We start from the raw sequence: 22,616 nt of genomic DNA on the forward strand, positions 1-22,616 counted from the left end.
TCAATTTTAGACCAATGATAAGCATTTTCAGCCATTCCTGAACCTGAGACCAGAAACAGGCTACCTGAGGGCAATACCTAAACAAATGGTCTATTGATTCTGTATCTTCACAACAAAATCTGCAGAGCTTCGATGGTTTTATGCCCCAAATATTCAACATTTTGTTGGTGACAAGAATTCTATATAATAATTTTAGTTGAAAAGCACGAGGTCTTGAATCTAGGCTTTATACAAAAACATAATTACACATATGCTAGGCCTGCTAATAGAGTGGAGCCCCGGTATAGTGGTAAGAATTGTTTAGGTTTACCCTAACATTTCACTTTAAATTATGTCAATGTTCTGTTTTCTGGAACACCTTTTTGTAAATATAAAACAAATATAACAATAGTTCTCTGGAACACGTGGAACGGTCCACAATGCGGGGGACTACGTCATGGTTATGCCTCCTCCCCTCGCGTCCCGGTTGAACACTCATGGTGAAGCAGCGCATGCGATTGGGAGAAAGAACCAACTTTGGGGGGGGTAGTAGCCTGCAACACAAAATAGCTTACTAAGAGCTGTGAACATGGCTGCAGTTACAACCAACGGTACCGAACAAGACTCAACACCGGCAAACGAGCAAAATGGAACATTGGCCATGGGAGAGAACGGGAATAATAAGCAGGGCCCTACAGACTCGAAACAGGAACCGGGTGACAACGAGGACGAAACAGAAATGGACGTGAGCAACCGAGACAGCAAAGAGGAGAAGCCTTCAGTCGCACCAGAAGTCGCCAAAGAATCGATTTTACCCACGGAAAACGGCAACAAAGAAGACGAACCGGCCTGTGAACTGTCTGAACCGGTTAAAAGTCCCGTGGAGGGAATCCCTGCGAGCAGCACCGAAACCGGAGAGAGTACCGTGGAGCTGAATCAAGAACAAAGAGAGGAGAGCGTGTCCTCGCCTCCTAGCTCCGACAAGACCAAAAGCGAGGAATCCACGGAGAAAACCGACCACGGTATCAAAAGACGGGCCAGTGTCGAGATCTCCTCCTCGGATGGAGAACCTCTTAGTCGAATGGATTCGGAAGACAGGTCTGTGGATTACTAATACCCAGTCAAATGTTGAATACAAAGCAGCGCAACAATGTTGCCAGCCCACTCCAACAATGATTAAATCTTGATAAGATGTTTACGTTTGTGATCAAGCTACATTGTTACAAGTTGCATTCACTATCCTTGCAATTATGTAGCGTTGTGTGATATTTCCGTACTTTTGTATTTTGCCAAACGACAGTTTAGCATAACAATCGGGTTTGTTTTGCTACAATGCATCAGCACCCAAATGCGCAACGATGCGTTATGGACAGTTGACAACAGACAACATTTGGGTACATGCGTAGTTTTAACCGATAGTTGAATAGGCCTAGATTTGCCTTTAGTTTTCAACGGAGTGGTTCCACGCTGCACGTACACCCGCATCTGGACATGATGTCCATGTATGGCCTGTATTGCCACTTGGCCACCACGATGCTCATTGTGTAATAACGTCGCTACTATGAAACCACGTTTTAAAACGAGACACACCAGCAATATGAACATTTCAGACTTGATTTTATCTTATGAACCAATTCAGTGACTTAAGTAAGATCGTCCAAGTTGGCATGTATCCTTGAAACCCGTTTGGTGAAAGTGCCATGAGTAATTTCACAAGTGATGCACTGAGACAAAGAATAATAATAATCACACACTAACAAACCAACCAAGAGGCCCCAGCCTTCATGTGAAGAGTGGTGTTTAGCCACAGAGCTACTTCTAACATATCTACACACACCCTTACAGACGTGTCAAGTGTGGTCAACGCAACTCCTCATCGCCTCCTAGTTGGTTTGGCCTCGTGGCTGGGTGACTAGTTACAGGATGTCTGTTGAGATGAGTCCTATACACACAGGTTCTCACCCACACGCACATGAGGGACTCACACACACACACACGTCTTTCTGAGATATTTAGATTTAGTACCCAGAATCCCCCATGCTGTTATGTGAAATGGCCCAGATGGAATTTCCACTGGATCATAAACAAGTGCAGAACGAGAGAGTGAATCGGATCAAAGGTGTTAGGAATGAGTAATGATGTATGCAACTCGCTGCTCAACTCTCTTACGATGCAACTTAGAATAATTTACTCACGGTTGCCGCGGCCCCGCCGAAAAACAGTGAGTTCGCAGATCTGATTCTCCTAACACTATGCAGAATTCCGGTTACGCGTGTGTGTATGCTTTTGAACCTGACTCTTTATGTGCATGTAACAATAGAAGTCAACACACAGACAAAAGCCTGTATGCAAAAGTCCAGTGTAGATATAGGGTCCTATCAGCCATATACTAATACATATAGATTTGCCCCTGTACACGATGTCTGAATATCACTAGAGAGAACTCAATCATTTCACACACCCGATATCCACCCTTCTCCTTTTGCTGCTAAAATAGTGCAATAATTCCCTTTCTGGATCCCAGTAGATTGTCTCAGTCTGTAGCCATAGGACGACCTGTAGCGGGTAGCTAACAAAAGAAACCCAGTTAGCACAAAGGCTGAAGACCCTGTGTTACAACACTTCAGCTCCTGCAGCCCTGTTGTATCTGAAGGAGAGGGGATTCCCCCCTCGGCCCTCTCCCGTCATGGCGCGTTGCTTTGTCTAGCCGGGGCAGAAAGGCTTGTAGTAAGAAAGGAGTGAATGGAGGAGAGAGCTCTGTTGTTTGGGCAGCTGCATGGTCTCAATGTAACTTTTGTTCCCCTGCTGGCACTGAGGACCTCAGGAACAGGGCAGGGGAGCAGCTGGAGGCAGGCAGCCTTACGAGGTGTGTGTGTGTCACTTTCTCTTCATTCAGTCCAACGTGGTAGCATTACTGAGTCACTAGTGCACTCTGAGAAGCTTTGTGTGTGAGGACGAAGGGAGATACTTCTATGTCTATAGTGGCATGAGATTAAAATCCGCCATGACACCCTCACATCCCTCCTTGTAGACCAGGCATACTAAACCTCATATGCCCCAGAGAAGTGGCACCGTCTGTAGAAGAGCAGTGTCGGCACATGCTGTAAACGCACTAAATCACCAAGATTTAGTGACTGAGGCTGTCCAAACCTATGACTAGAACCGACCGCAAGGCGCTACAGAGGGTAGTGCATATGGCCCAGTACATCACTGGGGCCAAACTTCCTGCCATCCAGGACCTCTATACCAGGCGGTGTCAGAGGAAGGCCCTAAAAATTTCCAAAGACTTCAGCCACCCTAGTTAGACTGTTCTCTCTGCTACCACACAGCAAGAGGTACCAGACCGCCAAGTCTAGGTCCAAAATGCTTCTTAACAGCGTCTACCCTCCCAAGCCATAAGACTGCTGAACAGCTAATTAAATGGCTGTATTGACCCCCTCCCCCTTTTTTTACGCTGCTGCTACTCACTGTTTATCTATGCATAGCCACTTTACCCCTACCTACGTGTACATATTACCTCAATTGCCTCGACTAACCTGTACTCCCGCACATTGACTTGGTACCGGTAGCCCCTGTATGTAGCCTCGTTGTTGTTATTTTATTGTAACTCTTGTTTTTTTACTCTAGTTTATTTAGTAAATATTTTCTTAACTGCATTGTTGGTTAAGGGCTTGTAAGTAAGCATTTCAAGGTAAGGTCTACACCTGTTAAATTCTGTGCATGTGACTAATAACATTTGATTTGTTATGTAGACCTACAGATCTCTGTGCTGACCCCATCTCCCTCCCTCTCAGTATCAGCAGTACTCTGATGGACATGGAGAGCACAGCGTCCAGCGGGCGCTCCACACCTGCCATGATGAACGGGCACGGCCCTGGCACCGCCACCCCGTCGGTGGGTAAGGGCGTGGCATACACCTGCTGCTGGGACCAGTGCCAGCTCCTCTTTACCACCAGCCCAGACCTGGCTGAGCACATCAGGGGCGTGCACGTGGACGGACAACGGGGAGGGGTATGTTTTTTCTTCTTTTCTATCCTTCACTTCCTAAATCATCTTCTCTGTCCTCCTGCCTGCTCACCATCTTCTATCCCCTTCTTCCGTCACCTTCTAGTTTTATGCCTCCAACTCGTCTTCTCCTCTTCCCCCTCTTCTCCACCACCACAACCCTGTCTTCAAAATATCAATCCCCCTCTTCTCCATCTTGAAGATAATCCAAACATCCTGTGTTAAACTAACTCCAGATGAGAAGTACTGCTGTACGAAGACAGCTTGATGTTTTTTCTCTCTTGGAACTTTAGGTTCAGAGAGGGGGCGGGGGTCAGTTTATGGGGGATTGAGTTTCTAGGGGCTTAAGTTAAAAATGGCCATAGACATTTCATATATAAATTCATTCTGCCAACTACTACAATTCTCTAGGATAGTAGGATTTCGTAGGACGTTTAGTTTCTTACATTGCATCTTGGGTAACTCATAAGAGCTAGGTTGTGAGTGACCTGTGAAGAGACGTGTGTTTAACAGTGTTGCTGTCCTCTCGCCAGGTGTTTGTGTGCCTGTGGAAGGGCTGCAAGGTGTACAACACCCCGTCGACCAGTCAGAGCTGGCTCCAGAGACACATGGTCTCACACAGCGGAGACAAACCATTCAAGGTGAGAAACCGCCCTCCTTTCTTCCATTTTCCTGTTCGGTCTCTCGCTCGCTCACTCTCCCTTCACTGTCACACACACAACATCAAAGCACTGACTCTGCAAACCACATCCTCATGTCATATACAGTGCCTTCACAAAGTATTGATACCCCTTGGCTTATTCCACATTTTGTTGTGTTACAGCCTGAATTCAAAATGGATTCAATTGTTTTTTCCTCACCCATCTACACACTACCTCATAATGACAAAGTGAAAACATGTTTTTATTTATTTTTGCTTATTTATTGAAAATGAAATACAGAAATATCTAATTTACAGAAGTATTCACACCCCTGAGTTAATGCATGTTAGAATCACCTTTGGCAGTGATTACAGCTGTGAGTCTTTCTGGGTAAGTCTGGAAGAGCTTTGCACACCTGGATTGTACAATATTTGCACATTTTTTTATTCTTCAAGCTCTGTCAAGTTGGTTGTTGCTCATTGCTAGACAGCCATTTTCAAGTCTCGCCATAGATTTTCAAGCCAATTTATGTCAAAACTGTAACCAGGCCACTCCAGAACATTATTCAATGTCGTCTTTGTAAGCAACTCCTGTGTATATTTGGCCTTGTGTTTTAGGTTACTGTCCTGCTGAAGGGTGAATTTGTCTCCCAGTGTCTGTTGGAAAGCAGACTGAACCAGGTTTTCCTCTATGATGTTGCCTGTGCTTCGCTCTTTTCCGTTTATTTTTATCCTAAAGAAAAGTCCTAGTCGATGACAAGCATACCCATAACATGATGCAGCCACCACCATGCTTGAAAATGTGAAGTGGTACTCGGTAATGTGTTGTTGGATTTGCCCTAAACATAACGCTTTGTATTCAAGACAAAGTTAATTTCTTTGCTGCATTCTTTGCAGTTTTACTTTAGTGCCTTTTTGCAAACAGGGTGCATGTTTTGGAATTTTCTGTACAGGCTTCCTTCATTTCAGTCTGTCATTTAGGTTAGTATTGTGGAGCAACTACAGTGTTGTTGATCAATCCTCAGTTTTCTCCTATCACAGCCATTAAACACTGTACCTGTTTTAAAGTCACCATTGGCCTCATGGTGAAATCCCTGAACGGTTTCCTTCCTCTCCGGCAACCGAGTTAGGAAGACAACTGTATCTTTGTAGTGACTGGGTGTTAATAACGTCACAATGCTCAAAGGGATATTCAATGTCTTTTTTATTGTTTACCCATCTACCAATAGGTGCCCTCCTTTGCGAGGCATTGGAAAACCTCTCTGGTCTTTGTGGGTGAATCTGTTTGAAATTCACTGCTCGACTGAGGGACCTTACATATAATTGTATGGGTGGGGTACAGAGATGAGGTAGTCATTCAACAATCATGTTAAACACTTAAGTCCATGCAACTTATTATGTGACTTAAGCACATTTTTACTCCTGAACTTATTTAGGTTTGCCACAACAAAGGGGTTGAATACTTATTGACGCAACACATTTCTGCTTTCCGTTTTAATGAATTAGTGAACATTTGTAAAAACATAATTCCACTTGGACATTATGGGGTATTGTGTGTCGGCCAGTGACACCAAATCTCAATTGAAGCCATTTGAAAATCAGGTTGTAGCAAAACAAATTGTGGCTGAAGTCGAGGGGCGTGAATACTTTCTGAAGGCCCCATACCTACTGTATGTACATGTCATGTGCTATAGATTATTCTAGTCTTAGAATGATTCTAATGATCTCCAACACAATACACTTGTCACACACTATCCTGTGTAAAGCTAATGCATGAAATTATATTGAATGGTTCCATTGAACTGTGCTTCTATACCCAGACCTACAGTTTCCTCTTTGAACCCTTTGAACTATTATTAAAATGGAAATCACCTAGATTTCATCAAATAGAATGACCGATACTGTTGTTCTCTATGTAAGTGCTGTTGTATAAGCGATCTACTGTTAAATCTTCCAGTCTGTGTTCTCACCGGTGTTGTCTCTATCTCCAGTGTGTGGTGGGGGGCTGCAATGCCACGTTTGCCTCCCAGGGGGGGCTAGCGCGCCACGTACCCACCCACTTCAGCTCCCAGAACTCCAACAAGCTGGCCAATCAGGCCAAGATGAAGGAGGATTCACCTTCGAAGGCGGGGCTTAACAAGAGGCGGAAACTCAAGAACAAACGCAGGCGGTCTTTACGTACGTATCCGAGAAACACGCACATATAAGCACACGCAATACACACACAGCATATGTTTTATTATCCTTGTGGGGACCTAAAATTGATTTCCATTAAAAATCCTATTTTCCCTAATTGTTGCTCTAATTTTAACTGTAAACCTAAGCCTAAAATAGCCTTTGTCCTCTGGGACTTTTGGGAATTTCTGGTACCCATAAGGATGGTAATATAAGCGCAGATGCAAGCATGTGTATACACACAGATATGCACGGGCACACACTCAATCATACAATCAATCAATAAACCAATCATGTACTCACTGATCAGGTTGCCTGGCATTCAAACCAAGCGTCTTAACCAATCGGGTGGTGGGAAACGTTTTGATGATGAATATCTACGAGGGTCAGATCCATCTGATTGGCTAATCCCCTCTGACCTCCCGACCTATGAACCTCAGTTTAACGCTCCCCCTCTCTCACCCCAGTGTGTTCTGTCCCTCCAGCACGACCTCACGACTTCTTTGATGCCCAGACCATGGATGCTATCAGACACCGGGCCATCTGCCTCAACCTGGCTACACATATAGAGAGCCTAGGCAACGGACACAGTGTGGTGTTTCACAGCACGGTAAGTAGTACACACACACACCATCACCGTCGTCTTCCACAGCATGGTCGGGGATCCAGCGGTAGCAGACCATGCATGGTCCTACACACACACACTGTACTTCACTGTTCAGACAGCAGAGGGCACAGCAGACCTACAGAATTACGGTCTCAGCTGTACAGAGGAGTTTATTAGTATTTTTTTTTTTACCCCTTTATTTAAGCTGGGAGTCATGCTGAGGCCACGTTCTCTTTCGCAGATGAGGCCTGCATGAACACATCAATACACAAACATTACACTATTATACATGTCTTTCTATACACGCATCAATTACACAATGCGTGAAAAGTAAACACAATCATATGAAACAAACACATTCTTCAGGGAAAAGGCCCTCTAACATCTGCCTGAATTGCTCTAGAGGCACCAACTAACTTTAAGGACTTTTGGAGAAAAACTGTGATCAGATTTACCTAATTCGGTGGAGATTGAAGGGCTCTCCAGGGTTAGCCATCCCTGAGTCCGGGTCTGGTAACTTGTACGTCTGAAGTTTAACAATGAGGTAAGGTATGATGGGAGTTTATGCAAGAGGGCTTTATAGACAACAAAAAGAGCACAATGCCTCGATCTACGAGACTTCACGGAGGGCCAGCCTACTTTCTGATACAAAATGCAATGATGTGTACGGAACCTATCGCCCGTAATAATGCACTGTGATAAACTGTGCCCAGCGGCTTCAGTACAGTGGCAGCTGCGTTCATATAGACAAATCGCCATAGTCAATAACCGGAATGAATGTTGACTGGATGATTTGTTTTCTGCTATTTAACGAAAGACAGGATTTGTCCCTATATTGGAAGCCTATTTGAATGATTAATTTCTTAACTTATTCATCAACATGCTTTTTGTTCATCCAGATGCCCAGATATTTATATAAGAGGGGACACGATCAATGAGGGCACAATCCAAAGTAGTTGGGGTGTAACTGTTCATCAAACCCACGGTTTGGTATGTTTTGGGGTCACGGTTCAGTTTCGGTGAAATTCCATTCACGATATTCCTGTCATTCTGTTGTGACAGGATTGTTATGTTGGTCCTACTATGATGCTGCATTCGTCCCCTTCTGGGAGGTGGGAATTTACGAGTTGTGAAGTCATAAATACCAATTGGATGCCTTCATGTGATTTGAACTCATTGAGAAACGCCAGTAGCTAATTGCCAACAAGCTGCGTCAACCATAAACTAAAAGTACAGCTATCATGCTTGTAAACCATTTTTTTTTTACCCACAATAGATTGCTTTATATTAATGTTTTGTTGCATTTAAATGCCAAATGCTGTTCGAGGCCATTTCCTTAGTAGGCGACACCCGGGGTAATTATGTGGGAGAAGTGTGTGCTTCAGATCATTGACGAGTTTCCCACAAGTAAGTACCAGTTGGAGGGACATTCAAGTGGGGTTTCCCCAGTCCTGTGTGGTAAATTCCCACTTGATTACGAACACACCATGACACTGTCTCCTTCAGTGCCAGATGCGCAGTTGTGACGCTCATAAAGGGACATGTCTGTAGAACGGTACATCTCCTATTCCAGGGTAATGTGATGTCTGTCACTGTTAAGTAAGCGCAACACAGGGTGCGTTGGCCAATTCATTCTAAACTTAATCTTTGGCTTGCTTTTAAAGAGCAGGTACAACCTGTTTGCTTAAATTGGTGCAGGAGGAAGTTTGTAACGTGGCTAAAGCACTTTCACAAGGCGCTAAAACCCCCTATTCTCAATCACCGTGAATGGGTGTATGTCCGTGGTTAAAAAGCAAAGATTGTCAAAAATATATATAAGCACAGCCTACCTATCGCTCTTGTAATGTATTTGGCCCGGTCAGAGTCAGCTGCCAAGGAATGCTTGAATGCCGAGGTGGGACGATGTGGTGTTTCTTTGCGTTTCCGTCTTGCTCCGGTGATGTCAGAGTAAATGCGTCAACACATTTGAGTTGTTGGCAGCTGCATAGGCTATTCTTGTTGAGCGTGGCGACATACTGTTAACGTTTTATCCACAATGTTCTGCCCATATCAGTTGTAATCTGCTGGGAAGTCTAAATGTTCCCAAACTGGAGAACGAGTGTTGATGATCCTCCAATTCTGGTTTATCGACCTCCCCATCGTACAGAACTAGTCCCTGGCTGCGCCTCACAAAATGTGAAATGCGCCAGTTAAGGTCATTTTGATTCCGATGTCCGCGTAGGCGCTAGTTTTAACGGAATGGCCTTAAATGTTTGTTTTAGTTCAGATTTACGGCATAGGCCTACTACGCAGCGTATGCATAGCCTAAAGACGTAGTATTTTTATTTTGTAATATTTATTTTTATGTATTCATTCGGGTTCAGTGCGACCGAATCGAGGTCCCTGAACCGAACGTTTCGGTACGAATACGTGTACTATTACACCCCTACGAAGTACTTATGCATAAATCATCAGATTTGTATGTGATTTGGAAAATTACATGTTCTTGGTTTTACCTGCACTAAGTACCAATGTCAGTTCAGCAAAGGCCTTCTTGGAGGGCAAGAGTGAAAGATTGACACTCTGATAGGGCCTGGTCAGGTGCGGGGTCAATAGCATACACCACAATGTCACCTGCATACACGTGAATTTTTTTATTTTTACACACAGATAAACCAATATTGTTCATGTGAACATAACCGGAACAAGAATTGATCCCTGTAGGACACCCTTTATGTCAAGAAAACCTGATTTAACACCATCAGTAAATACACACTGTGTTCTGTCCTTTTTTTTAAAGCAGCAATCTGTAACTTTTTGGGTGACCCAACCAAATTCATATAGAAATGTGAGTTATAGAGCTGTCATTCTCAGTGAAAGCAAGTCAAAGAAGCGGTACATATGTTATATGTGCTTTATTTCTATGCTTTCCGTTCTTAAGTTTCTTTTTTTTGCGTCTTTCTTTAGGTTTTGTACAACTGCTTCAAACAACTGAAAATAGAATGTTTTTGGTTATGGAAAATATATTCCAGTGGTTTAGATGGTACACTGATTCTCTACACTTTACTCCCATGCCCCTTTAATTATACTGCTAATAAAGGAACTGAAATTAGACACACTTAGAATTTTAGCAACCAGGAAATGGCAGAGTGGTTTCTGCATGGTGCATCTTTAAATAATTTTCAAACCAGCTAAACGCAGCCTGGTCCAGGCCAATTGATGAAAACCTCTGAATAAGTAATGGGTGAATCACTGTCGAAGGCTTTAAACTGGTCAACAAAAAGGGCCGGGCAGTGTTACTTGTTATCCAAATAATTTAAGAACATAATTTAAATCCAAAGAAGTAGCAGAGATTGTGCTATAACCTGGTCTGAAACCTGACTGGTGTACATTTAAGTGATAATGCCAGAGAAGCCGGTGTTTGGAGGATATATTGGCACGGGTGTTAGGACCGAGACCTAGTCGAGGGCCTGCAAACCGTGCAAATGTATCCTCCAAACACCGGCTTCGAGGGCATTATCACTTTTATACAATGGGTTACCAACATATTAAAATGATTGACATATGTTCATGAGCGTTATTTTGATTAATTTATTCATACTATTTCATCCTTCCACGAGATATAGTCCCGACACTAATACTAGTAAAGGCCCAGTGCGCTACTTTTGTGAGTTATTATTATATATATTTAATTTTTTTACTCTGCTTTTTATTTTATTTTTTATTATTTTTACTTCCGGCTGGGCTGATTGGACAGTGAGACGGAACAGAGAAAATTAGCATTTCAACACCAAAGCTTTAGCCCGTGGTAACTTGTGGAACAGACACCGTTAGACCCACCCGTTGTATAATTACAATACATTTTGTAGTTAAAAAGGATCTGAGTATTTACCAAGGGTTCTATAATTTTTGCTAGGCAAGAGTTTGGACATAGGGCTCTAATTACTTAGGTGACCCGTCACCACCTTTTGAAGGGGGAGTATGTGGGCCACTTTCCAGACCCTGGGGATGGCACCAGAAATAATTAAACGTGTTAAAGATTCTGCAATCAGAGGAGCAGAAAGCTGCAGCAAGAATGGATCTTTTGGATCAAGCAATCTTGCTCGAGGCGTCGAGCACATCACACGTAGAAAGTTGTTGAAATAAAAACGAAAGATTCGTAAAAAGTTGACAACTTCCATTGAGCCAGCTAAAGGCTGGGAGAGGGGCAGGCAGTCGACTGGCTGACCAGGGTCAATTAAACCTCCATTTATTTCAAATGAAAAGCCTGCTGAGATTAAATGCGGATTTAAAAAATATATATGTTTTGTTTTTTAAAGCATCACAATCACACAATTTGTTTTCCAAAATTGACCGATCGCCAGCAGAGTCTGGTTTAAACGCACATGAGTTAATGTGTGCAGTGTTGAGGCCTGCGGAAAATGAAGGGCCCAGGCAGGGAATAACACTGACTCCTGTGGCCCTTTTAATTAAACTGCTAATAAAGGGAACTGCCAGCAACCCTCCCACGAAACACACACACTGCTCTGACGTACATGCCAGAGTCCAGACCCAGCCAGGCCTGTTGTTGGAGCCGCTTAAAAACAGACCTCTTCACCTCCTCCCAGTCTCTGTCCTCCCTCACTCCTCCATCTCTCCCCTACACATGCAGTTGGAGTGCCTCTACCTGTATTATCACAGAGAAATCAAGAGATAGACAGCGCAGGAACCCAGCAGTTGCCTGACGACTCCGACTAAGTTATTCCGCTGCTCTGTTCACTTCGTACTTCAGTCTTAGACGGCCATCATTGAAGTCGTTTGTGGGGATGGCAAAATGATGGGTGTTGTACAAAACAAAGTCGTCAGCGATTGGGTCTTTACAGCTTTATCAGCTTTACCCACGTGTGTTCTGGCTCTGGCCCCACCCATCAATTTCTGGGGCCAATCAGAATGGTTAGAATGTGTTTGCTTTCTAGACATCGTCGGGGAGGTACTCGGATCCAGACTCATTGCGGAGAAGAAATTAACGTCTGTGGGCGTGGCGTAGCATTTGGCTGAAGCAAGTACGTTGGGTAGCCAGGCAAACCCAGCAGGCCTTCTCCAAGCCAAAGCAAAAAGCAAATAAAACCATGGGAGAGAATCTAGTGTGATGTCTTTTCACGCTGTGACTTACGTTGTGTGTGTGTACGCACACATCCATCTGTGTGTTTCTAAAGATAAAGAGCATTCCTAGTCTTCACCTTGGTCCAGGGTCACACACACTCACTCACTGTGGAATGCACTAACGTCAGTCAGGGAGCTGTATTGTTCCTACCACACACAGGGTTTGTGTATATGTTTAGTGGCTGGACTGGCGTCTTCAGGCCAGTGAGGTAACAGTATTAGTCTACGGAGTGGGAGGGAGGACAGATTGAGTCTGGCTCAATTAGACTGGAGCCAGGTGTCTGATTCCTTTTACTGACTTGCCATCATCATCAGGCCTTTGGTTAGGGATGGTGTGTGGGTGGGTGTGTCTCTCCAAATATCTCTCCAGTATGACCTCAACAACAATGTGTTGTTTTTCCAATGTCTCTGTTTACTGGGTGGTGTCTTACCTCTCTTCTTCTTCTATCTCTAGGTAATAGCGAGGAGGAAGGAAGATTCTGGGAAGGTTAAAGTCCTCCTCCACTGGACTCCTGAGGACATGTGAGTTGCTCTCTTCTTCTCCACCCTCCCTCTCCTCCCCACATCCTGCTCTTCATCTCTCTCCTGTTGGCAGACACAAGGCCACAGTCCTCTTCTCTCCCCTCGCTCCCTTTTCCCTCCTGTACCTACTGGCAAGCAGAGGGTTATCCCCCCCCCCCCCTCTCTTCCTATCCTTCTCCTCCCCTGCTCTGTAAATGTCAGCAGGCGTTTAGTGGTGGTTAGTCAATTTGTCCTGTGGCTGTGGGCAGGAGGCTGGCAATCACATGTGACCCTACCACTGCACCGCACCACACACACACACACACACACACACACACACACACACACAGGAGGATACCCAGGTTAGCGTCTCCATCCAGAAGGGTCAGTGATCTGGATGAGTTCACTCATCTCGTGGGAGCTACCCTGTGATCTCTATCCATCCTTTCATCCCTCTCTAACTCTTTCTCTTTTCCTTTGGTGTAGTCCCATAGGTTAATTTTGATCAGTGGCCCAGTTGAGGAGAGAATTAATGACCAAGAGCTCCCTTGACTATCATAACAGCTATCGTAACCAGCTGTGTGCATTTCAGACTGGAATATTGTAAGTTATCTATGTAGTTGGTATACTATATTATCAGGAAAATTATTGAAGGGAAGGAGACAAGGAGAGAAAGCCACTTCAGACTATTGAGCTGCAGCCCTGTGTAGCCCTACTCCTCCTGAGGCCATTAGTCTCTCAGCCAGAGGAGAGAAGGAGAGGAAGTCACTTCAGACTGAGACAAAGCCCTGTGCAGCCCTCCTCTCTAGCCATTAGTTTCTCAGCTGGAGGAACGGGCTGTCAGCTCAGCTCTGCTCTGTCTAAAACCCCTCTCCCAGAGAGCTCATCTCCGATAGAAACAACTTTCTGGGTCAGGAAACGGGCTATAAGCCAAAACGACGCTCGCTTTCATGGTACATGTCCAAAATAACCCTCTCTCTTTGGAATTTTTGTTGGTTTAGATGAGGAGGAGCAAGAGCCGTTTTGCGGTACTCATTTCAGAAGCTGTGAGAGTGTTTTGGTTAAGAGTTGGATATGTCTCTCTAAGGACCATGTTGCTGTAAAAGCAACCGTCACCCACACTACCATGGAGAATGTCTACCAGATGTTATTGTAGTCACTTCTAGCACTCAGCTACAGAGCTGTAGCATCACCCTATGTCTACAGTGTGCATTGTATTTGCTGCGATTTAAACTGTAACAGGAGACCGCTGAGGCCTTCCTCTCTGTCTCCTAGCATGATATTGGGTGCTTTTCTGCAGTTTTGTTTTGGCTCTGTCCACTTGGGTTCATCCCTCTGCAAGGGTATGGTCCCCTCTCGCCTCCAATTCTTTATTACCTCTCTTCTCCTTTCATCCACTATCCACTTTCTTCCTTTCCTTCTCCTTCCCCCCCCCCTGGGGCTTTCATCTGCCCTTCTCTGAATCTGTGATCTATAGCCAAGCAGTCTGCTAATGATGAACCAGGCACCGCTTATTCACATCTCCCCCACATCCTCTCTCTGTTTGTTCATTGGGATGCTTTCCTGGTGACGCACACAGTGACGGCTGTAGCAGGAGTAGAGAGGAGCCCAGTACTGGCATTGATCCTCTCCCAATGTTTCCCACAGATAACACCTAAATACACTCTTTAGTTAGACAAGCACTTTAGGAAGCATGCATTTGTACCACTGCAATCTCCTCTTAACCCATTTCTGTTAGATGCCAGTCAGACACCAGCTCAGAGAGGCCACGGTGCCAATTACAAGATTTGTACTGTCTGTCACCTCTTCCCTCACTCTCTCCTCCTTCTTCTCTCCTCCTTCTTCCCTTGTGCTCTCACATTCTCTCTCTCCTCCTTCTCTCTCGCTTTCTCTCAATCTCTCTCTCCCTCTCTCCAGACTACCTGATGTGTGGGTGAATGAGAGTGACCGGCCGCAGCAGAAGACCAAGGTGGTCCACCTCTCCCAGCTTCCCCAGGAGACACACGTACTGCTGGACCCCAACATATACAGGTGTGTGTGTGTGTGTGTGTGTGTGCACTGGAGGAGGAGGTGGGGGGTTTGCCAAATCTTGAGGCAGAGACCATTAGGGCTAATCATTAACTCTCCAAATAGTGTGTGTGCCTGTGGACGTGCACATAACTCATACTTTGGTTGACTCACAACAACAACAACGTGAGCATACCTACCACTGCCGGTGTGTTTTCCTAGACTCGGTACTGGCCCAGTGATCCCTGAGGGCCAGTGCTACTCTGTGTTTACCCAGCTAATTAATGATGGTTACAATCTTCCTGTAATAGATGGCCATGCAGCACAGAGCTAAATATGAACGCCCAATGCCTGTGGAGAGATGTGATCCTGAACCCCACGTCGGCCTTGCATGTGAATGCCGGCGGCTTTGAGTTTGTTGTACCTAGTCTTTCCTCTTTTATTCTTACAAGCAGTGATGTAAATGCTTTATAGGCAACGTGAAGAAGGTATGGTTCCCTGAAGAACCCCCCCTCCTTCAGTGGTGTAAAGTACTAAAGTAAAAATATTTTTTAATTACTAAAGTTTTATTTTGGGCTATCTGTACTTTACTGTTTATATTTTTGACCTCTTTTACTTCACTACATTGCTAAAGAAAATAATGTACTTTTTACTCAATACATTCTCCATGACACCCAAAAGTACTTTTTTAAAACTTTTTATGCATAACAGGAAAGGAAAAAGGTCTAATTCACACACTTAACGAGAACATCCAGGTCATCCCTACTACCTTTGATCTGGAAGACTCACAAAACACAAATGCTTAATTTGTAAAGTGTGCCCCTGACCATCCGTAAATTAAAAACAACTAGAAAATCGTTCCGTCTGATTTGTCTAATATGAGGAATTACAAATGATTTATACCTTTACTTTTGATACTTAAATCATCTTAACAATTACATTTACTTCTGATGCTTAAGTTAATTTAAAACCAAGTACCTTTACTCAAGTAGTATTTTCCTGGGTGACCCCTAACCTAACCCCTGAAGCACTCACTGGCTCCTTGGCCTGTTGTTTTCAAACACACATTCCTCCACTCTCCTCCTCCTCTCTGTGTCGTATTGGATGGTGAGAGGAGGAATCCTGACATGCCTGACATTCAGTAGGGTCAGGTTATGGTGTGTTGTCATTATGATTTGTGTGTCAGGAGTAATCTGAAAAGTACAGCTTTCAAGATTCAGGAATGATGTGACTGCTATTTATTTCCCCACCGGGTGGCGCCAGTCACTGTTGTCAGCCAGTAGAAAATACTACGCTGTAGACAAAGCATTCCACCCCTTTCTTGACTCACCTCCCTCAATGCCATCTTGCATCTTGAGTGTCATCCTCTGCTGTTGACCCTTCTGGCCACTATAATGCAACCCTCACCATCACTCCCCTGATAAATATATTTCTTCACAAAAGTTGTTCCCTGGGCCTTTATTACTCCTGTATGAAAATGTAATGGTCGGCATCCTCATAGTTCTGTAAAACCCTCGGTAGAATGTATAACATTCTGAACATGTATAGGAATGCTTACAGTACATGAATGACTGTGGGTGGAGGTGGACCGTGTTAAGAGTCATGACATGCATACACAAGATGCATAACTGGAAACTAATGTAAAGTGCCGCTGTCGTTACAGGATGTTCTTCTAGAGACTAAGAAGGACCAATCAAAAGGGACTCAGAAGGAGCCTGACGATGTCACCCCGCACAGGAAGTCCCTATGTCATATCCTGTCTGGACAGGAGTGGAGAAGACCAGAGATTTCAATACCTCTTTTATTCCCCCCTTTTTCACTTAGTGCTCTTTTCACTTTCTTTTCAATGTCAAATTCCTCCAAATGATGAAGTGAATTTAGTATTTGTTTTCAATGGTTTCTGAAAATACACTATATATACACAGTAGTATGCAGCCACCTCTTCAAATTAGTGAATTTGGCTATTTCAGCCACACCCGTTGCTGACAGGTGTATTAAATTGAGCACAGCCATGCGATCTCCGTAGACAAACATTGGCAGTAGAATGAAGAGGGTTTCCATGGCCGAGCAGCCACACACAAGCCTAAGATCACCATGCACAATGCCAAGCGTCAGTTGGAGTGGTGTAAAGCTTGCCGCCATTGGACTCTGGAGCAGTGGAAACGCGTTCTCTGGAGTGATGAATCACGCTTCACCATCTGGCAGTCCGACGGACGAATATGGGTTTGGCCAGGAGAACGCTACCTGCCGGAATGAGGTGTGCCAACTGTAAAGTTTGGTGGAGGGTGGAGGAGGAATAATGGTTCAGGCTAGGCCCCTTAGTTCCTGTAAAGGGACATCTTAATGCTACAGCATATAATGACATTCCAGACAATACTGTGCTTCCAACTTTGTGGCAGACCCTTTCCTGTTTCAGCATGACAATGCCCCCCTGCACAAAGCGAGGCCCATACAGAAATGGTTTGTCAAGATCGGTGTGGAAGAACTTAACTGGCCTGCACAGAACCCCGACCTCCACTCCATCGAACCTTTGGGTTTAATTGGAACGCAGACTGCGAGCCAAGCCTAATCGGCCCACGTCAGTGCCCGACCTCACTAATGCTCTTGTGGTTGAATGGAAACAAGTCCCTGCAGCAATGTTCCAACATCTAGTGGAAAGCCTTCCCAGAAGAGTGCAGGCTGTTATAGCAGCAAAGGGGGGACCAACTCCATATTAATGCCCATGATTTTGGAATGAGATGTTCGACGAGCAGGTGTCCACATACTTTTGGTCATGTAGTGTAGGCCAAATGTATTATATACTAGGTGCTAAACATTTTAGCTATTTTGGGGGTGTTTTAGTTAATACAACTAGACTACGAGCTTAACAGCACAGTTACTTGATATTGTAGAGACCTAGTTGCATTTTGTAGAGAAACGTGTCTTTGTAAATACTCCTGGAGATTGGTAATATATTTTTATACCTGGAAATTGTATTGTAGATGTTTTATTATTTCTGCTCCATTTAAAAAAATAAAAAAAAAATGTTTTAAACTGTAATAATTGTACATAATGCAATAGGAAAATAGTTATTTCTTTAAAGGCTGTTAAGTACACCCTGTTTCTGTCTGACACTAGTTAGGTGCATTTTACTGTCGCAGCTTCTGATAGTTAAGATGATGAGGAAGTTGTAAGGCCTGTGTGTGTGTGTGTGTTTCTGTATGTTATCTTTGTGCTGCTGGCAATAGGCGAGTAATAACAGTATTATTAACCCCTCTCTCTCCAGTCCTCTGTCAGTCTGGCTAACTAACCTCTGCATGTTAGTGTCCGCAGGGATTGGAGATGATCATGGTGAACTATACAGTAGGACTGTTCTTCACGGTCTGTCTGAATAGCTACCGGAGTGTGTGTGTGTAGAGGTCCATTATAACATGGCATCACAGTTTTTTTTTTTGTTGAATAAAATGTTTAATTAAACCTGTCGTCTCTAATAATTGCCTCTGACTTTAAGCAGTGGCTTGGTGGACCAGTGGTTAAGACACTGCACTATATTCAAAAGGGTTGTTGGTTTGAATCCGGCATGGGTGGGATGTCTGTAGAGATTGTGGTTGTTTTGTTAAAATTGCAGTACTGAGCAGTGTACTGTTGACCATGACACCACAGATAGTGATACTGGTGCTCACCGACAGGACCTAGCAAGTTATTGGGCTCCCTGTGCGATGGTTCCATACACATCTGTACTTTTCTGTGGCTTGGTTGGTAGAGCGTGGTTCGCTGTCTCTCTGGCCTAGTTTGTGAGTGCTGTTCTGGGGCTGTTCTTTAGCTGGTTCAGGCTGTGTGTGTTGATCCAGAGCAGGGCTGTTGTGGTGTTTGGGAGGCTGTGTAACAGGCTTGTTTGGGAGGAATGCAGGGGCAGCAGGCAGTGGTAGGGGCATCTGGGACTGATTTGCTGAGCAGATTTGTGAGCATGCTGCGGGGACCTACGACCCACCCAATAAGTCATCCTTCAGCATTGTGTGTGTGTGTGTGTGTGTGTACAGTGCTGTCAAAAACATGTTTTGTTGAATGCATTTCATTTGGACAGGGATGTATGTCCAACTCGCATGACTGTCTATAATGAACTGACTGCATTGAAAGTCGGATTAGAGAATGTTATTTACATCTAGGACAAGCGCAACTGATAATTAAAGTGATCAATGACTGCTGACATCACCTCTGGAATATTGAGGTATGGAACAACAAAACATTGATCAAAAACAATATTAGCAGTATCAGTCCACTGGGCCCTACAATAACATCATGAAGCCTCGGCTAGCGGTAATCTATCAATAATTTCTCACCAACTGACGAGATCTGGCGTTAGGTTTGTTAGTGTTACATGATCAATGTCGTCTGGTGGTGACTGAAATCCATAGATTTTGAAAACAGGTTATGCTTCCGCCGAAGTGCCAGATTCCTACTGAGAATGTGTTGGGTTAATCACTTCTTTATGAACCAGTATATTACTTGCTAGTTATCCAACAACTTTGATTTGCCGGGTGCAAGTTGGGAAGGAAGAAAAATGTTTTTTTTAAAGATCCCTAGCCAATCCAGATTTTTTGGCTATGACTAGTATTGTCAAGATCAAGTATTTAGGTCTTATATCAAGAACAAAGGCAATAACGTATAACCCTAAAATCACTTCTGGGATACTTTTCTCGGGCCTCCGTTCCAAATGGTTTCAAAATATGAATGCTGGCAGAAAGCTTTCAGGGTAGTTAGTCTGAAACAGTTTCTTCTCTCTCCCTAGAAGATCCTAGTCATTTCATTATTCCGTAACTATGGCTGTGGTGATAAGGTCAGCTGTGGTTTGCAGTAGCCTGCAATTCTAGAATAGTTATTGGGGGAAAAGCAGGAGCCACATAATCCAGAGTGGTTTCGGGTGAGGGACAGTAGTCACAGTAGAGGATCTAGGCTAACGCAGACGGCAGCACACTGTGACAGGCTGTAGCCTCTTGTAAGGCAAAGTGGGCCAAACACATGTGGCCCATTCCGTGTGGGTGGCACTGTATTCATCGCCATGATCATAATCAGACTAATTTCATCAACACTCATTGTTAATCTTTCTTCGCAGCTATCTGACGTGTAGGCTAACTGCTAATGCTATGTGCTATGTGTTTTTCTGTGATCTGCGTTTGACCTCCGCTTGAGGGATTCTCCCATGGCGCTGTCATGCGTGTCACACATTGCGTGTTGTAAGGCCAGAAGCATGTATGGCAAGGCCTGTAACTTTTTTTCTCTCACACACTCACATACATGCATACACACATGTTGCACTCACACACACACACACACACACAAATTCATTATCTTTGGGATTTGATCATAAGGGGTATTTTTTACATAAGATTCACAAGCTCTGTCTTTTATCAAGCAGATTGGATCTGATTAGCCAGATGCTCATAAATCATGATTTGGATAGGCTGCTAATTTGGATTTGGCCATCTTAACGCAATACAGTCCAAGAACATTGTGTCGTTTAGCGATTGTGTTAAAAGAAATCTCATAAAAACGTTCTCCCTTTAAGAGAATCTGATTTGAAACTATTCCCCTATGGAAGGAGGACTGTTTAACTCTCCCATACTTTAAAACCAACTTTGAGAAAGTGGATCTATAGCCGTTTACCACTCCAAATAAACAGAGAGAATGTTTGTGGCACGGTTAACATGGGAAACAACACCACAGGGTTTCACTTTTAGCTTGAACACATACTTTATAACTGCATCGTTCCAGGGGGCCTCAGATTATAGCTAGCTGTCCTCCAACAATGAAGAACGTGGTCTTCTGGGAGAAAATTGTGGTCTTGAATGACATCATGGATTTACCAGAATTCCCAGAGGTGGCTCTATACTGGGGATGTGAGTTTCTCTCATCACTTGACTCATAATAAACATATAGCAAATGAGTATGTTTTTCTGTCTTGTGAATTTGCCAATGCCTCTTATACTCCCATGTAGTGCTTTTCCTTTCCTGTAAAAAGATGCGTGTACAACGAACATAACCAGTTCCACCATTGCATGAAGTTGGAGATATGGGTTGATGCTAGTTTGGACAGGATTTGGAAGACATGTAATATACCCTGAGTGTACAAAACATTAGGAAAACCTGCTCTTTCCATGACATAGACTGCCCAGTTGAAAGCTATGATCCCTTATTGATGTCACTTGTTGAATCCACTCCAACCAGTGCAAATGAAAGGGAGACGGGTTAAAGAAGGATTTTTAAGCCTTGAGAAAATTGAGAGACAGATTGTGTATGTGAGCCATTCAGAGGGTGAATGGGCAATACAAAAGACTTAAATGCTTTTGAACTGGGTGCCAGATGCACCGGTTTGTGTCAAGAACTGCAACGCTGTTGGTTTTTTCACACTCAACAGTTTCCCGTGTGTATCAAGAATGGTCCACCACCCAAAGGGCATCCAACCAACTTGACACAACTGTGGAAAGCATTGGAGTCAACATGGGCCAGCATCCCTGTGGAACACTTGAAACACCTTGTTAGAGTCCATGCCCCGACAAATTGAGGCTGTTCTGAGCACACAAGGGAGTGGGTGTAACCGATGTGAAATGGCTAGCTAGTTAGCGGTGGTGCGCGCTAATAGCCTTTCAAACGGTGACGTCACTCGCTTTGAGACCTTGAAGTAGTGGTTCCCCTTGCTCTGCAAGGGCAGTGGCCTTTGTGGAGCGATGGGTAACGATGCTTCGTGGGTGACTGTTGTTGATGTGTGCAGAGGGTCCCTGGTTCGCGCCCGGGGCCAGGGGACGGACTAAAGTTATACTGTTACATTGATGCTGTTGACCCGGATCACTGGTTCCTGCAGAAAAGGAGAAGGTCGAAAGGGGGGTGAATGTAACCGATGTGAAATGGCTAGCTAGTTAGCGGTGGTGCGCGCTAATAGCCTTTCAAATGGTGACGTCACTCGCTTTGAGACCTTGAAGTAGTGGTTCCCCTTGCTCTGCAAGGGCCGCGGCCTTTGTGGAGTGATGGGTAACGATGCTTCGTGGGTGACTGTTGTTGATGTGTGCAGAAGGTCCCTGGTTCGCGCCCAGTTCGGGGCGAGGGGACGGAATAAAGTTATACTGTTACATGGGGGTGCAACTCAATATTAGGAAGGTGTTCTTAATGTTTTGTACACTCAGTGTATACATGTATAAATATATTGTATTTGTACTGTATACGTCATGTATATGTTGCTAGCTGTACACATGCCCAACACTTCTCATCTCTACCATAATATAGGCTACATGTATATTTGACTTTGGTCTGTCCAATCCTGCAGTTTATGACCAAAGACTTATGTGGTCCACAGACCTGTGTTCAGATACTATTTGTTTTCAAATACTTTAGCTAGGCTTGATTGAACTTGCCTTGCACAATGGAAGTAATAGAATAGTCCAAAAAGTTCAAACCCCACCTGTAAGAAAGAGACCTAGGGCCTCAGTCTTGAAAGGATAGCACTGACCGACTACAAGATTCCATTCTATTATTTATTCCATATAAAAAGACTGAGCACAATACTGCAGCTCTTCATCGGCCCTACCTCCTGCGGCTCTTCAACGGCCC

The 22,616-nt window shown here is 44.2% G+C and overlaps 1 protein-coding gene and 1 non-coding gene across 2 annotated transcripts; both read left to right on the top strand.

Moving 5' to 3' along the window:
- The first annotated feature begins 523 nt into the window (after positions 1–523).
- LOC120032213 (zinc finger protein AEBP2-like) lies at positions 524–17,122 on the top strand. The gene is made up of 8 exons (XM_038978197.1): positions 524–1,077; positions 3,774–3,990; positions 4,518–4,625; positions 6,616–6,802; positions 7,285–7,409; positions 12,982–13,049; positions 14,946–15,059; positions 16,699–17,122. The coding sequence occupies exons 1-8, from the start codon at positions 569–571 to the stop codon at positions 16,709–16,711; spliced, it is 1,341 nt and encodes a 446-aa protein (XP_038834125.1). The 5' UTR covers positions 524–568; the 3' UTR covers positions 16,712–17,122.
- A 1,496-nt stretch (positions 17,123–18,618) lies between these two features.
- LOC120032347 lies at positions 18,619–18,748 on the top strand. Its single transcript, XR_005473809.1, has one exon.
- Positions 18,749–22,616: the final 3,868 nt, after the last annotated feature.

Source organism: Salvelinus namaycush, chromosome 38 (genome assembly GCF_016432855.1).
Source record: "Salvelinus namaycush isolate Seneca chromosome 38, SaNama_1.0, whole genome shotgun sequence".
In the NCBI taxonomy this organism is placed as follows: domain Eukaryota; kingdom Metazoa; phylum Chordata; class Actinopteri; order Salmoniformes; family Salmonidae; genus Salvelinus; species Salvelinus namaycush.

Coding starts and splice junctions, on each gene's coding strand:
- LOC120032213 (XM_038978197.1), top strand. CDS start 569: ATGGCTGCAGTTACAACCAACGGTACCGAACAAGACTCAACACCGGCA. Junction 1,078..3,773: donor CGAATGGATTCGGAAGACAG/GTCTGTGGATTA, acceptor CCTCCCTCTCAG/TATCAGCAGTACTCTGATGG. Junction 7,410..12,981: donor GTGTGGTGTTTCACAGCACG/GTAAGTAGTACA, acceptor TTCTATCTCTAG/GTAATAGCGAGGAGGAAGGA.